At 40.9% G+C, this 15,681-nt stretch overlaps 2 protein-coding genes across 2 annotated transcripts; one reads left to right on the top strand and one right to left on the bottom strand.

Moving 5' to 3' along the window:
• The first annotated feature begins 42 nt into the window (after nucleotides 1-42).
• LOC132790665 (transcription initiation factor TFIID subunit 2) lies at nucleotides 43-4,758 on the top strand. Its single transcript, XM_060799294.1, has 7 exons — nucleotides 43-191; nucleotides 256-310; nucleotides 375-538; nucleotides 597-2,201; nucleotides 2,262-2,674; nucleotides 2,740-2,950; nucleotides 3,436-4,758. The coding sequence occupies exons 1-7, from the start codon at nucleotides 142-144 to the stop codon at nucleotides 4,562-4,564; spliced, it is 3,627 nt and encodes a 1,208-aa protein (XP_060655277.1). The 5' UTR covers nucleotides 43-141; the 3' UTR covers nucleotides 4,565-4,758.
• Nucleotides 4,759-5,702: 944 nt separating this feature from the next.
• LOC132793010 (mediator of RNA polymerase II transcription subunit 15) lies at nucleotides 5,703-13,785 on the bottom strand. The gene is made up of 4 exons (XM_060802593.1): nucleotides 13,678-13,785; nucleotides 13,168-13,420; nucleotides 10,858-11,234; nucleotides 5,703-7,877 (listed from the first exon to the last, which is right to left on the bottom strand). Exons 2-4 carry the CDS (start codon nucleotides 13,202-13,204, stop codon nucleotides 5,835-5,837), a joined length of 2,457 nt encoding a protein of 818 aa, XP_060658576.1. The 5' UTR covers nucleotides 13,205-13,420; nucleotides 13,678-13,785; the 3' UTR covers nucleotides 5,703-5,834.
• Between the last annotated feature and the right edge of the window lie 1,896 nt (nucleotides 13,786-15,681).

Genomic DNA, 15,681 nt, shown 5'->3' with positions numbered 1-15,681 from the left:
TTGCTGGCATTTTTAAGAAGATTTTGCATCGATAGTGTCACATCTAAAAAGAAGAAGCAGAGTAGATGAGAAAAAATAAACAATGCGGTGAAATTTTTGATAACAGCATTGAAATTAATTGAAAACTGTGCAAATAAAACGATGGAAACACTACCCGAGGTGCCCGAGGCACCGTTGCGTCCATTTAAATTATAAGTATTTAACAATGTGTGTCCTAAGGTCTTAAGTTAATGTTCTCTGTTTATTTGACAGCACGGCGCATCAGGTTGTGAGTTTGACCGGCATAAGTTTTGATCGTCGTACCGTAATTGTAAGCAAAACGCTTTATTTATGTTGAGCAGTGCGATATTTAATGTGTATTTAATGTTTGACAGGGCATGGTGGAGCTGACGATAGTGCCAAACAATGAGAATTTACGTTTGATTCGCCTCAATGCGAAACAACTTCGCATTTACAGCGTCGTACTCAACGATGTTTGTCAGGCGGAATTTCATTACTTCGATCCCTTCCAGAACATTTGCAACAGTGAGCCACACAGGTGAGTGCCATATGAGTTGTCTCCTTTTCATACTTCATTTAAAGCAAACTCTTTATAGTCGATCCATGGATGTTTTTTCAAAATGTCATTTGAATGCGGCAACTATTACCGATCCGGATGAGAATAACGGTGAATTGGTCATCGAGGTGCCGCCCGATGGTTACTCCTTGATACAAGAGGGACGTGGCCTGCGCATACGCATTGAATTCTCTGCAGAAAACCCAAAGAGTGGCATGCACTTTGTCATCCCGGCCACGTCGCCGGATGATGAGAACGGTCAAGTTAGTTCTGCTCACATGTACACCAATTGCTATGAGAATTCGTCGCGATTGTGGTTTCCCTGTGTCGACAGCTTTGCGGATCCTTGTACCTGGCGTCTGGAATTCACCGTGGACAAAAATCTCACCGCAGTTTCGTGCGGAGAGTTGGTTGAAGTTATAATGACACCCGATCTGCGCAGGAAAACGTTTCATTACACGGTCTCGACGCCGGTTTGTGCACCCAACATTGCGCTCGCCGTGGGACCCTTTGAGATCTACGTGGATCCGTATATGCACGAAGTGACGCACTTCTGTCTGCCCGGAATGCTGCCGCTCTTGAAGAATACGGTGCGATATTTGCACGAGGCTTTCGAGTTCTTCGAGGAGACGCTGTCCACACGCTATCCGTTCTCCTGCTACAAACAGGTGTTTGTAGACGAACTGGACACTGACATCAGCGCCTATGCCACAATGACAATAGCCTCTGTGAATCTGCTGCACTCCATCGCGATCATCGATCAGACTTATGTCTCTCGCACGTTTATGTCACGCGCTGTAGCCGAACAGTTCTTTGGCTGCTTCATCACATCGCATCACTGGTCGGACACCTGGCTGGCCAAGGGCATAGCTGAGTACCTGTGTGGTCTTTATTCCCGCAAATGCTTTGGCAACAACGAGTATCGCGAATGGGTGCAATCCGAGTTGGCGCGTGTTGTCAAGTACGAGGAGCAGTATGGTGGCATCATACTGGATTGCAGTCAACCGCCAGCTCCGTTACCCGTGTCCAGCACCAATCCAGCTGCAGCAGCCAGCAAGCAGGAGGAGATTGTGCACTATTTTCCCATCAAAAGTTTGCATACACTGTCGCCCAAGTATGTGGAGGCGATGCGTCGCAAGGCGCACCTGGTGATACGTATGCTGGAGCATCGAATTGGCCAGGAGCTGCTCATACAGGTGTTTAACAAGCAGCTGGCGTTGGCTACGAATGCAGCTAGCACTAAGATTGGCGCTGGACTCTGGTCACAGCTGCTCATCTCGACGAATATCTTTATCAAGGCCATCTTTACGGTGACGGGCAAGAATATGTCTGTGTTCATGGATCAATGGGTGCGCACCGGAGGCCATGCCAAGTTCTCGCTTACCTCGGTGTTCAATCGAAAGCGCAACACCATCGAGTTGGAGATACGCCAGGACTTTGTCAATCAGCTCGGTGTGCGCAAGTATAATGGACCGTTGTTGGTGCAACTGCAGGAGTTGGATGGCACGTTTAAGCATACGCTGCAGATCGAGAACACGCTGGTCAAGTCGGACATCACTTGCCACTCGAAGAGCAGACGCAACAAGAAGAAAAAGATTCCACTCTGCACAGGCGAAGAAGTCGACATGGATTTGTCTGCTATGGAGTAAGTTTTCTGGATTTTTCAAAAAGTACTTTTACTCATGCTTTCTTTACTTATTTCTAGTGACTCGCCTGTGTTGTGGATACGTCTTGATCCTGAGATGATATTGCTACGTGATCTGATCATTGAGCAACCCGATTTTCAGTGGCAATATCAGCTGCGCCATGAGCGCGATGTCACCGCCCAGTTTCAGGCAATTCAAGCGCTGCAAAAGTATCCAACGAATGCCACCCGCTTGGCGCTAACCGACACCATCGAAAGCGAATCGTGCTTCTACAAGGTGCGCTGTCAGGCGGCGCACAGTCTTACCAAGGTGGCCAATCAAATGGTCGCCTCTTGGAGTGGTCCGCCAGCCATGCTCAACATCTTTCGCAAGTTCTTTGGCTCGTTCAGTGCGCCGCACATCATCAAGCTAAACAACTTTTCCAACTTTCAATTGTACTTTTTGCAGAAAGCCATTCCAGTGGCCATGGCAGGTGAGTTGTTAATGATTGTGTAAAGTTTTGTTTGTTATTAAACTTAATATTAATTTGTTTGTTAGGTTTGCGCACTTCGCATGGCATTTGTCCGCCGGAGGTGATGCGTTTCCTTTTCGATCTCTTCAAGTACAACGAGAACTCGCGCAATCATTACACGGATGCCTATTATAGAGCTGCATTGGTGGAAGCCCTAGGAGAAACACTCACGCCTGTGGTATCGGTAGCTATGCACGGCACTCAGATCACAACGGACAGCCTCTCCACGGATGCCAAGTGAGTTTAGGAACGAACAAATATGATGATTATGTCCACAGAGTGATTGGCCTGAAATACTTTTATGTATAGAAAATATTTTTGGTGTTCAAGTGCAATGAGTGATAGAACTTAAATACTTTTATGCACAGCAAATATTTTCGAATAAGCAATACGAATGACGCACAAATTGTGTGCAATTTATTCCACATCATTGCAGTCAACCAATTAATCAAAAAAACAGACTTGTTTTAAATAATTTTGAATTAATCAAGCTACTTAATACTGCTGTTAAGTTTGCTATATGTCTTTCAATTGTTCAATAACATATGAATATATTTTTGAATTACGAATGCAATTCTATTGTATTCATTGTTATAGCTTATTAATCAGTGTGTATCAAACTTCTTATAAGCTTTCCTATTCAACACAATTAACATATAGTCTATACTCTAATATACTTTTCTTTATTATGTGCTTAACTAACTATCAATCTTACTTTACAGACTTGTGCTGGATGAAGTGACGCGACTGCTGAACATGGAGAAGCATTTGCCCTCCTACAGATGTATGGTCTCTGTCTCCTGCCTGAAAGTTATACGCAAACTGCAAAAGTTCGGTCATCTGCCCTCGTTGCCGCATATTTATCGCAGCTATGCGGAGTATGGCATATTTCTCGATTTGCGCTTGGCTGCCATGGAGTGTCTGGTGGATTTCGTCAAGGTTGATGGCCGCAGCGAGGACTTGGAACATCTGATAACGCTGCTCGAAACCGATCCGGATCCAGCGGCGAGACACGGACTGGCTCAGCTGCTCATTGATAATCCGCCTTTTACGCGCGAGTCGCGACGCTTTGTGTTAGACAAACCGAATCTAGTGGAACGCCTGTGGAAGACCATCAATACGTTGTCGGGCGACACAAAGTTGCGTTGCGACATCGTCGATTTGTACTACGCGTTGTATGGCAAGAAGAGACCAAGTTGCATGCAAGCGCATGAGAATCAACACTTCTACCAGGATCTCATGAAGGAGAATAGCAATTCGAGCAACAGTTTCAAGAAGATCGACAAGCTGGACAGAGCAGGCAGCGAGTCAAAGGAGCGGCATAAGCCTGCCATGGTTACCATTAAACGCACAGCCACAGAAGCCTTCGAAGTGGGCGACGAAATCATTCAGCTGGAGCGCAGCGAGGAGATCCAAGTGATGGATGAACCCATCAATGTGCAGTCCTACGACAGTGAGACGAGAATCAACACGATGGATGACATTCCTGGCGAATCGCAGCACATGTCGAAGCGGGTGAAAACCGAACTTTATGCCGAGGATGATAACACAACGATGGCTTTGGATGTGGGTGAATCGACGCGCTATGAAAGTAGCTACGATGAGGCCAAGTTTAAGGCGGATGGCAGTGTGAAGAAGAAGAAAAAGAAGGACAAAAAGAAGCATAAGCACAAGCACAAGCATAAACACAACAAGGACAAAGACAAGGAGAAGGATCGCGAGCGCAAGGATAAAGACCGCAAGGATCCGCAGATATCGCGACTGCAGGCAAGGGAGGCGGCCACGCCCGAAACGCTCAGTTCAGCTGACAGCAGCAATAGCAACAGCAATCCGCCACTTGGTCTAAACTAAGCGAATGTCAGTTAATAATTGTAAAATCTTGCAAAACTAGATTTAAGCAGAGTGAACGAAAGTCGCAGTGGAAATAAGTTCCAAGCAAAGTTCGTTCTACATAGAAGCCTTAAGTGTCTCGTGTCAATGAAAAATATTTCAAAGAAAACCTTAAAATATATACACATGTATAAAATCTGTACTAAAATGAGTTTTATGATGACAGAAGTCTCTTCAATATTTAGATTAATGTAAGAAATTTAATTTCGAAAAAACGAGCACAAAAGTTGGATTTTCTTAGTATTTATATCAATTATTATTTATTTAACAAAAATTAACATAATTTATGTGTGCTAAAGCTTGAAAAACAAAACAGTCGAATTTCTAATTAATTTCTAAGTTTGTAATTTTTTATTTAGGTTGTCTTACGGCATGCTTAAAAGTTTTTTTTCTCGCAGACTTTGAGATAGCTTTTTTTTCTAAGAGAATCCTTTAAAGTTAAATAGTTTTAAAGACAATTTGCTTCTAATTCTTGGATAATTCTTATGCAGTCATGAATTTTAGAATAGAAAGAGCACAACTTCAATTATTCGTCATTATAAAGAAGCAAAGTACTGTTAAGTGTGGTCTTTGTTGTCTTTAATGAAAGCACAACAGTGCGGTATACCAAATACTATACTAAGTATATTTGTATACATTGGTTAATATACCAAGGAGTGCAAAATATACTAGAATGTCAGCCAAAGCAACTAAGACCCCTAGTAAGAAAGCATTTTTGTCTATACAAAACTATTTCTTAAAAAAGATATCAAATTTTTATCAGATCGCAATGAACTTTTCAGGAATCATAAATCTTAATTTGCTTGTCCACACAACAAGTGATGATCTTTATCTCTTACTGAGATCTCTGAGATCCAGGTGTTTATACAGATGGACGGACAGACAGACGGACATGGCTATATCGTCTCGGCTGTTGACACTGATATATATATAATATATATATATGCATTATAGGGAGATGCCTTCTTAAATTTCCCGAAGGCACAATTTTATAATCCCCCTTTACCCTATGAGTAGCGGGTAGCGAATTAATTTTTATACTCACTTCCTACTTACCTTGTCCGTCGCATATTTTTATGAGTTTCATAGTGTGTGTGTTTTTTAATAGTTTTATTTAGTTTATAATTTAACGTTAGACAAGTGCTGAACATACAGAAACATTTTTACAATACTTATGTTATACAATAACTAGGCAAAGGGCAAAGAGTGAGATTAACTAAAGGAATGCAACTCATTGCGCCTTCGTGGGCTTCGGTTCCGTTGCCTTCGTCTCGCTGCCAGCGACAGCCGTGTCCTGTTCATCCCTAGGACGACGTTGCAAATAGGTGACGCTGCCTCCGCCAATGCCAACAGCAGTCTGTTGGGCCTCCGCAGCTGTGGGCGACGAGATGATCTTCACCGATGGCTCCGAGGGCGAGGCGAGCGAACGTTGATGCGGCAGCTGATGTTGGTGCTGATGTTGATGCTGATGAGCGGCGAGTTGACGCGAAGCTAGACGCATGATGTGAGCATAATCTACTGGAGGATGATTGCGATACTCGGGATGCTCCTTGACGTACTGCTCATAGGGCACGGGCACGGGAACAGGGACCGCTTTGACGGGATAACCGGCTTCGACGAGGGCTTGGAACTCGGCTTGGGTCAAGGGTTTGCCATTGGGTGGGGGGAGATTCAATTGCTTGACCTCGTCCAGGGTGCGCAGCTTGTGATGCACTGCAGCCGCAGTGGGCGTAACGCGCGAGGGCGTGGCAATGCCTGTGCCCTGCGAGACATAGATGCTGGACTGCGAAGGAGCTGGCTGAGCGGGATAATCAATGGGCAGCGAAGTGGGAGCAACAACCGGACGATGCTTGATGGGATCAGGTGGACTGGGATAGAAGTGGGCGGCAGTGGGCGCGGGAGCTGGTGGCTGAGCACGTTCCGCATAGTCAGCATAGAGGAGAGCCTTCTCGTAGGATTTCGTCGGACTGGGCGTAGGGAGTTTGTAGTGCTTGGTGCGATAGTGTTTGGCTGGCTTGGTGGCCACCGTCGGAGCCGTCTCCTGGTAGTAGTACTGCGAGGGCTGCGGCTGAGCAGGTGCTGCCGTTGGATAAACAACGGGTCCTAGTCGCTTGCCACCCTCCAATTGTTGCTGCTGCGGTTGCTGTTGGGGATAAATCGGCGTCGGCTGCTGAAAGTTGCTGAACTTGAAGAGCGACGGCACAAAAGGTTGATTGTTGGCATCCAGCAGAGAGTTGGGCGTGCTGGCCAAATAGGCTTTGGGTTGACGCAGCGCTGGATGTGACGTGGGTGCTGCCGGATGCTGTGGCGGTGGCGGTGGCAGACGTGTCACATGCTGATGCTGATGATTGACCAGCGTCGGTTCATTGCTGCTGTCCACGTAGCTCAAGGTTTGTCCGGGTCCAGGTTTATTGGCAGCCAGCAGCTTTTCGATTTCACTCTCGAGCGAGGATTTGGCCAGCGGATGATTGGGCAACGTCTTGTAACTGATCTGTGGCTGATAATAAGCAATCTGTGGTGGCAAGCCAGCGATGAGTTGACGCTGATGTTGAGGAGCGAGAGCAGGTGATTCATCCTCTTCCTGTTGCTGTGGTTGCTGCTGCGTGTGTGGCAAATACTTGGGTCCACCTCTGGAGTAAGTTGGCTGCACCAGTTGCTGCTCGGCCACATATCGTTCGCGTTCCCTGTAGCCACCTAGACCCAAGGAAGGATCCGCCTGTTGAAGTACTTTGTGCGTGGCTGCTGTGCTGTGTATGGCAATTGGTTTGGTCAAAGGTTGAGGTTGTCCGCGTGGCGATAGTTGGTGCTGTTGCTGTGGTTGCTGCTGCTGTTGCTGTTGCTGCTGTTGACGCAGCTGCTCGTGATAGGCGCGCACTTGAAGCTCCTCTTCGAGCAGCTTCAGAAACTGTTCCTCGGGTATGATTTGATAAGGTTGCTGAGCCGCTGCTTGTGGTTGCTGCTGTGCATTTGGAGGTGGTTGCGACTGTTGCTGATGTTGATGTTGATGCTGTGGCGCAGACAGTGGCAGTGGCAGCTGATAAGGCGCATAGGGACCACCGCGTAGTCCAAGCTGCTGTGGCTGTGGTTGCTGAATGGTCACAGCGTATCGTTGCTCCGCCTCCTGTTCCTGCTCCTCCTCCGCCACGGGTGTCGATTTCTTCGTTTGTGCTTCGCGATTGACGGCTGCTGCTTTGCCTTGGCTGCTGCTGCTGGCTGCTGTCAAAGCCTTGGGCTGATGCCGCTGTATATCTTGCAGATAAACATAGTGTTGCAACTGCGCATAAGAAAAAAAAGGGGCGAGATCAAGTGTTTGAGTGTGGGGGCGTGGTTACTAAGTGGCGCACAGCAAAGATCAACGGCCAATGCCAGCACAACAAATGGCAGCTGTTAAAAGTGGAGCCCACTTCTCAAACGGCAACAATTTGAACAACAACATTAATCACACCAACAACATCAACCGTAACTACCTCAGCAACCACATCTAAGAAGACCCAAAAAAACCGTGTCAGGTGTCTGCTGTGAGAATCGCGTGGCATCTACGAACACTCTTTATATAACACTTGCGTGTGTGTGTCTGTGTGTGTGTGTGTGGCAGCCACACAGCTGACGTTGACGTTGTCTTTTGGTTGTGGCAAACAACCGCAGACCAGCAACGTCGTCGTCGTCGCCTCCCTCGCCCTAAGCTAGGCCTGGCCTGACTTCACTTCACTTCACTTGCTCTAATGTTGCAATCGATGCGCATGTCGGTGGCAACAACAACAGCAACAACAGCAACAACATCGGCGTTGGCAGCAAACAAAATTATTTATATTACAACTACACTGTCCATCAAAATGTGGCGCAAGCTTCAGATAAAATCTTCCATGCACTTTATTTGCTGCCATGCATTTTAAATACTATTTTTAATGACAATCTCAAGTTTGATATTTGCATGCAAAAATTTGAACAAAAACTATGAATATCAAAATCAAAATCTGCATATTACCGAAATATAAGCGATCTTCCTAAAACGTTGACATAATCTACAATATTCGTAAAATTCAATACTATATGTTTTTTAGTCTAGCACAAAGAGAGGTAAAATAGGATTTAAGATTTTTTCGATCTATAAAAAAAAAACAATCTTGAATACGATTTTTAGGTTCAAATGATCTTAAATCAAGATTTTTATGCTAAATTTGCATTTTTAGATTAAAAACATTTTATTTTAAATTAGAGCTTTAGATTGTAAAGTAACGAGATTTGAGGAATAAAATAGTTGAATACTCCACAGAAAGAAAAACAGTGCTAAAATCAATAATAAGATCGTGTTTCAAGAATCATTTATTGTAGATTAAAAAGTAGATTGCAAATCATGATTTAAGATTTTGCCTCCTTGTTTCAATTTTGAGATTTTCTTCTTAAAACAAGATTATAATCTTGAATTTCAAGATTGGGCATAATAAACCTTGTTGTCCCATTTTGACTTCACAAAAATCTTGATTCAAGATAATATTCTAGATTTTAACACTTTTTTTTCTGCGAAGTATTCAACTATTTAATTCGTCAAATCTTATCAAATATCAAAAAATATCTTCTTTTTACTAACCTAAACTAATCTTTTTTCTAATTATTAGAAACAACATAGTTCAATAGTACAATTATTCAAATTTTAGTTTTAAACCAAATAAGTTAAGAGTAAATGGAACGCAGCAATTACCTTTTAAAGATAATATACTACAGGTAAAGCGTATGGATTTTCTAATTTGAAATAGTAATCTAAATATTTTTTTAATTTTTTTAACAATTTTCAAAAAACACTTTTGTATATCTTTCTACTCTTCATATAATTTTAAATAATTTTAAAAAATTTTACATTCTATATTATATATATTTCATTGTATTCTCTGCAGCTGTCATAAAATTTTAATTGGAAAGCAGCAATTACCTTTAACTATAGGTAATTTGAAGTAATTAGGTTTATATTCATTACATTTTGTAAAAATTCTAATAATTTTAAGAAGTCTAAAGCACTTTCGTATTATATGTAATATATTTCATCTTTTTACACTATTAATTTAATTTGATTTTTAATTTGTTTGTTTTCATTCTTTAAAATTTCTCATTTTCCTTCTATGCACCTCACTTTCAATATACTAAAAGCCTTTGTGGTATTTAAAATAGTAGATTGTATATATTGTTAATATATTTGTGTTATTATTGTAGAATTAAAAACAGCTTTGAAGTTTTCTATCTACGATCTGCTCCATTTAAAAGAGATTCCGTTTGGTCAGCAATTTATGCAAGCTTGCTCTTTGTTTCCCATGCAATTTGAATGGTTGAGGTTGAGTTCGAGTCGAAACATTAGCTTAAGCCTGTTGCACAGTGTTGCCTTCGCAATATTCACATTATTATAAGAAATGAGACGCTGTCAAGTCAAGGCGCCATCAGCAACGGTGGCGGCTCCCAGCGGCAAAACAGACGGACAGACAGACAGAAGTCTAGTGATTATAACGATTATGTCAACTTTCTTCCCACGAGACAAGCAACGACAACAACAACAACATCAGCGACAACAGCGACAACAACACACGCCCATTGTTGCAGGCAGCCAAGAAGAAGTTGCCGCTTGCTGCAAATTGACTTGGATGTGGCATGTAGCATGTTGTTGTTGTTGCTGTTGTTGCTGTGGTCTAACGCGTCAACAACAACAATAATTTTGCAATTATGCAGTTGTTGTTGTCGTAGTTGTTGCTGTTGTTGTTGTGGGTGCTCGTGACTTACATTTCGAGTGCTTGCAAATGGCATTTATTTTATTCGCTTGTCGCTTTTAATTTTGTTATAAAGCAATCTTAATTTTTTTTGTTTTTCTTTTGCCTATTTCTATTATTTTATATTTTGTAATATTTATAAACATTGTGTGTGTTGTTGATTGCGGGTAATTGCAATTGCTTTAGTCGCAATTTGTTCCCAAAATTGTGCACACAAATCTGAAATCAACTTCGAGCTAAAATATTGGTCAAGGTTTCTACGCTGGGGGCCAGCGAAAGGCGCAATTTGACAATATTTCAATTGTGATTGGGATTATTTAGAGTTCAGTTGTTGTTCAAGTTGTTGTTGTTGTTGTTGATGTTGCTGTCATAGCTTGACATCCTGTACTGTATTTTTTCGCAAATAGTCGTGTAATTCAGTTGAGTCACGTTTATGCAACGCTTCTGTGACCGCAGGCCACAAAATTTGACCCTTCTCCTTCCTTCATCTCCCTTCTGACTTACCTCCTGACTTTGCTCCAGCAATTGTGCGGCATGTGGACGCGAATTGGCTGCAGCAAAGTTGCGCAGTTGCGGCTCCTGATGCGATTCATGCTGCGCATGCTGATGCGGTGCAATGGGGCGTATGATGAATTGATTCGGTTTCGTGCCATAGATCGTCTCCTGTCCATCCTCGGGATCATCAGAGCGCTCCAATGGAGTTGCTGTCTCGCTGCTGCGATGATTGGGATACAGCGATGTCTCCTTGCTGCCCACCTGTCGCTTGTCTTTCGTTCCCTCCGATCCAGAGGCGGAGGCGGAAGCGGAGGCGGCAACGTTGCTGTCGCTGCTCTCGCTCTCGCTCTTGGCTTTGGCTTCCAGCGCTTGAACACCGAGGTGGCCTGAGTGTCGAAAGTAAGTAAAAGAAATGACAACAAAACGTAGCAGTGACAGTATTAAGGCAGCTTAAGAGGATTGGCGTTAAATAGAAAGGAGCAACACAGCAGGGACAATGACAATAAAATCGACAACACATAACATTGGCAAATTGGAAAGGAAAGCAAACATTGCATAATCCAAGAGTACATTCTAATTTCAGGTCCAACTCTTGCAATAAACCATCAATATAGACTTTTATTGATGTGACGACTGCATGAAAAATGAGATATTAAATGAGATTCAAAAATAAAACTTAAACACTTTTTCATATTTGCCAAAATGATTGTTTTTAAATGTAATTTAATACTCATCTACATTAAAGCATCATTAGTTTGTTAAAAATGAACGATTTAATAAATAACATAATTAACGTTTCCTTTTAGCAACAATTTTTTAAATTTGCAAAAAATTAGTTTCATCAAAAATGTAAAAATAAAGTTTCTTTCTTAAGTACTTTAAATTTAATTTGAATTGACTGTCATGAGATTTATAATAAAATATTATATGATAAATACAATTACAAATGTGAACACACAATTAGGAATTTATATAAATATAATTTATAATTTTATTTTATTAAAGAAATGTTTGTTAATGAATTGGCAAAACAAGTAAGAAGTATAGAAAGTTTGGTCTGAAGACTAATTAAGCTGATAATATTAACTCATGCATTTTATGGCATGCCAATAATTTTAAATAAAATCTAAATATGCATTTTATGATATTCATATAAGGATTTTTTTAAATAGTATTGTATTGCACAACAAAATAGCAGCCATTAAAAGGCCTTAGTCATTGATTATTACAATAAAATAATAATATTATTATTATTGCTGGACATTATAAAGTCTGGAATCTAAATAAATATTCCAATTAATGTGAATTGTCATGATACATAATTATATCTTCATCTGTTCATTGCTCTAATAAAACTAAATTTATGTCGAAAAACTTTTTGGCTGTTTGATAACTATAAAAATTTGTATTTTATATTTTATTCAATTATAAAAATATTGAATGCATTATTAAAATCGTCAACTAATAATTAAACTAACTAACAACTAATAATAAAGACCTAGTTCATTTTTATTCCAAATTGTTGAAACATTTTCTAAATGGATATTTTGTTTGGCCCAATATAATTTTTATGCTTTGCTTTTATTGCTATTAGTCATTACCTGATATAGTAAAAAGCAATATAATTCGTTAAGCTTCTTAATGTTGTGCTAAAAAACAAAGACAAAAATCAATAAATCGCGATATTAAGATTGTTAAATCTTTTAGTTATTATTATCTTTTTAATCTATGTCGCTACAAACAATTAGCAATACAAAGTTCATCGATTACAAATATTAAGTATTTAAAATCAATCAATAAAAATTCGTTAAATCTATTCATTATTAATATCATTATTTTCTATATCGTAACAAGCTTAATAAATTCAACATTCATCGATAATAACTCTCAAAATATTAGCTTGGTTTTAATTAAATTGTAACTGAAACTCAATTAAAGCAAAAAACAAGCCATAATTACAATCTGCATTTATTACTTTATGTTATTACCAATCAAAGCAAAGCTGACTTTAAATACTGTTAAACCAAATTTACGACTCTACGCTGTATCATAAAAACAATGTTTATTCAGCTGCACTGAGAAAAACAGTTAATGAAGAGATATTTCTTTTAAATAAGAAGCGAAATATTATGAATTGACTGCAGTTGACTTGGGTCAACTTATTGTTGGCCAGGCAAAAATAAGATGTTGACTGGGGCTCATTGTTTAAGTCAGATCTCAATCAGGCAATTAAAGTGGAAAATATGTACATAGGAGTATGGTAAATAAAAATAAATAAACAGCAGACAAATATGCATGCACGAAGTCTCTCGAACTCACCCAGCAAAAGTGTTAAGGCCAATATTTGAATTCTCATTGTGATGTGTTGAATGGGATGCAAAAGACAACGGAGACTAGTAATTGAATATCTTTCTTCAGTTCGTTGCTCGTTCGTTCGATTGTTGTTGTTGTTGTTGTTGTTGTATTACTTTCACAGTCACTTTGGATGTGTTTCCTCTTTTGTAATTCGCCTGCCTTGGCTTCAAAAACTGCTCGCAAATCGGATTACAACAGCATGGCGCATTGCTGCTTTCTGCGGAAGAAGACACAGAAACATTTTTGAGGATCTCACACAAAAAAATCAACTCGTCTTAGTTATATAATATTGTTCAAGATTCGACACAAGATTTGTGCAACGCATTTGCATTTCTTATATTGTCTCTTATTATTATTTTTTTTTAATCCTTTTTTGTTGCGCACGCGTCTCAAATTTCAGTTGAAAATTTGTAACGCTTTAAATTTGCGAAAATAGATGATGATCAAGAGTTGAGTTTAGCGACGACGTTATACCGATTTAAGTTTTGTATCTCTCCAAGCTTGGCAGCTTGGTTAGTTTTGATCGCGCGCGTTGCACGTTCGACAAACGAATCTTTGCCATTGTGCGGCCAACACTTGTATTTATAAAAAGCTGTGGCCCAGAGACACACACACACAGAGACGGAGCCGAGAGACCGAGACTAGAGACCGAGAGCTAAAGCCACGAACCGTTGCCGACCTTTGCGGCGGGCAACAAAGAGAAAGGTTCGAGGCAGCAGCAGCCGCTTCAGCAGCAACAACATCTACTGAAACAGCAACAGCAACAGCTAAAGCTAAAGCTTCTCTATTGGTTGTCTTCCAGGGGGCTACTTTGGTTAATTCAACGTTGACGTCCAAGAAAAGCGAAACCGCTAGTTAGGCGCTCGTTTAATGGCCACCCGCCGCCTGACAGCAGCAGCCTCAGCCTCAGCCTCAGCAGCAGCATCGCCTGTCTGCTCCACAAAATGCTAACGTGACGCTAAATTGCCCAGTTCAAGCCACCAGCCAAAAACAACGAGCAACAGTTGCTGCTTGGGCTTGGGCCTGGTCGAGGCTAAAGGGCAGAGTTGCTGTTTTAGTTGGCTTTGGCAAATGGTGTGCATTATATTTAACAAGCGTACAAATTTGCATTTACATTGCATATTTAATAACACTCCGCCTTCGCAAGTTCGCTGCCTAAGTCTTTCGTTTCGTTTGACATTTGCAACTGCCACCGGGCAAAACGTTTTCTCAGCGCATGCGTGGGGCAAACTGCGACTGCAACTTCGATTCCAGCTCCAATTTGCCCAATTGCAAATGCGATTTAATTCCAACAAAAACTAAAAAAAAAGTCTCTTACCCAACGTTAATTGCCTGTCTTCGTCTTCGTTTTCGTTTCTTTGGTTTTTGGTTAGTTGGCAGTTGACGGCAGTTGTTGGTGGTGTCAAAGTTAACACGGTAGCTGTGAAATCTGGCGCTGAGGAAATCCGCTTAAAGTGGCTTGACAAATTATAGAGTCAACTCCAGTCTCCTTCTTGCTGTCTCTTTTACTCTTTTTGGTGCTGCATTTCCTCATCCTTAACAAATTGATTAAGACAGTCCAAATAAATAAGTTGATAATTATGGCTGAAGATTTGTTCGTGGCAGCCGGAGAGCAGCATTTGCGCAACATTTAGACATCGATCAATTGCAGCCAAGCTTATTATAAATTCACCTTGTTGTTGTTGTTGTTGTTGCTGTTAGTTTGCTCACATTGTCATTTAGTTGTCTGCGTGCTGCTTGTGAAATTGTTGCATTGCATGCGAGACGAAGACGACAGCAGCAGCAACAACAACAACAACCACAAGTGCTGCAACAGCTGCTGCTGCTGCAACTAGCTTCAACAACAACAACAGTGGCAACATCTTCTTTTCTTTTACTGTTATTTATTATTATTGTTATTGTATTATAGTTTTGTTTTTTTTTTTGCTTGCCGCATTTTTCCTTCTCGTTTTTCTTAAACACTTTTTTCATGTTGTTTTGCTGCAATACTTTTGCAGTTTGACTTCACTTAAATCAATGATAATCATGCTCATAATGATCATAACAATAATGATGATGATGTTGATGATGTTGATGCTCGAGAGACGACAGAGACGACAATTGCACTTCGCTGTTTGGCATTTGCATTCAGTTTTATTGGTAGAATGTTGTCTGGCGATGTCTTCCAACTGCCGGCTGGCTGCTGGCTGCTGGCTGCTGATGCATTTTGCACTCGACAGTTTAATGCTCTAAATTTTATGTGTATGCATTTTTTTATATCGCGACAGTCAGGCTCAGGCTCAGGCTCTGTTGGACAGTAGTCAACCTTAGCATTTAGTTGATGCTTTTTGATATACACACTATACCATCTGATACACCAACAACAACAACAACCATCGAAACGAAAAACGAACTTACATGAGATCTTAATTGGCCAAACGCTAAGCGAAACTATTTCAAAGTTGTTGTTGCTTGTGTTGTTGCTGCTCTTGTTAATGA

This window comes from Drosophila nasuta, chromosome 3 (genome assembly GCF_023558535.2).
Source record: "Drosophila nasuta strain 15112-1781.00 chromosome 3, ASM2355853v1, whole genome shotgun sequence".
NCBI classification, from domain to species: domain Eukaryota; kingdom Metazoa; phylum Arthropoda; class Insecta; order Diptera; family Drosophilidae; genus Drosophila; species Drosophila nasuta.
The sequence above is the reverse complement of the archived record's forward strand: the minus strand, read 5'-3'. Positions and strand labels throughout refer to the sequence as shown.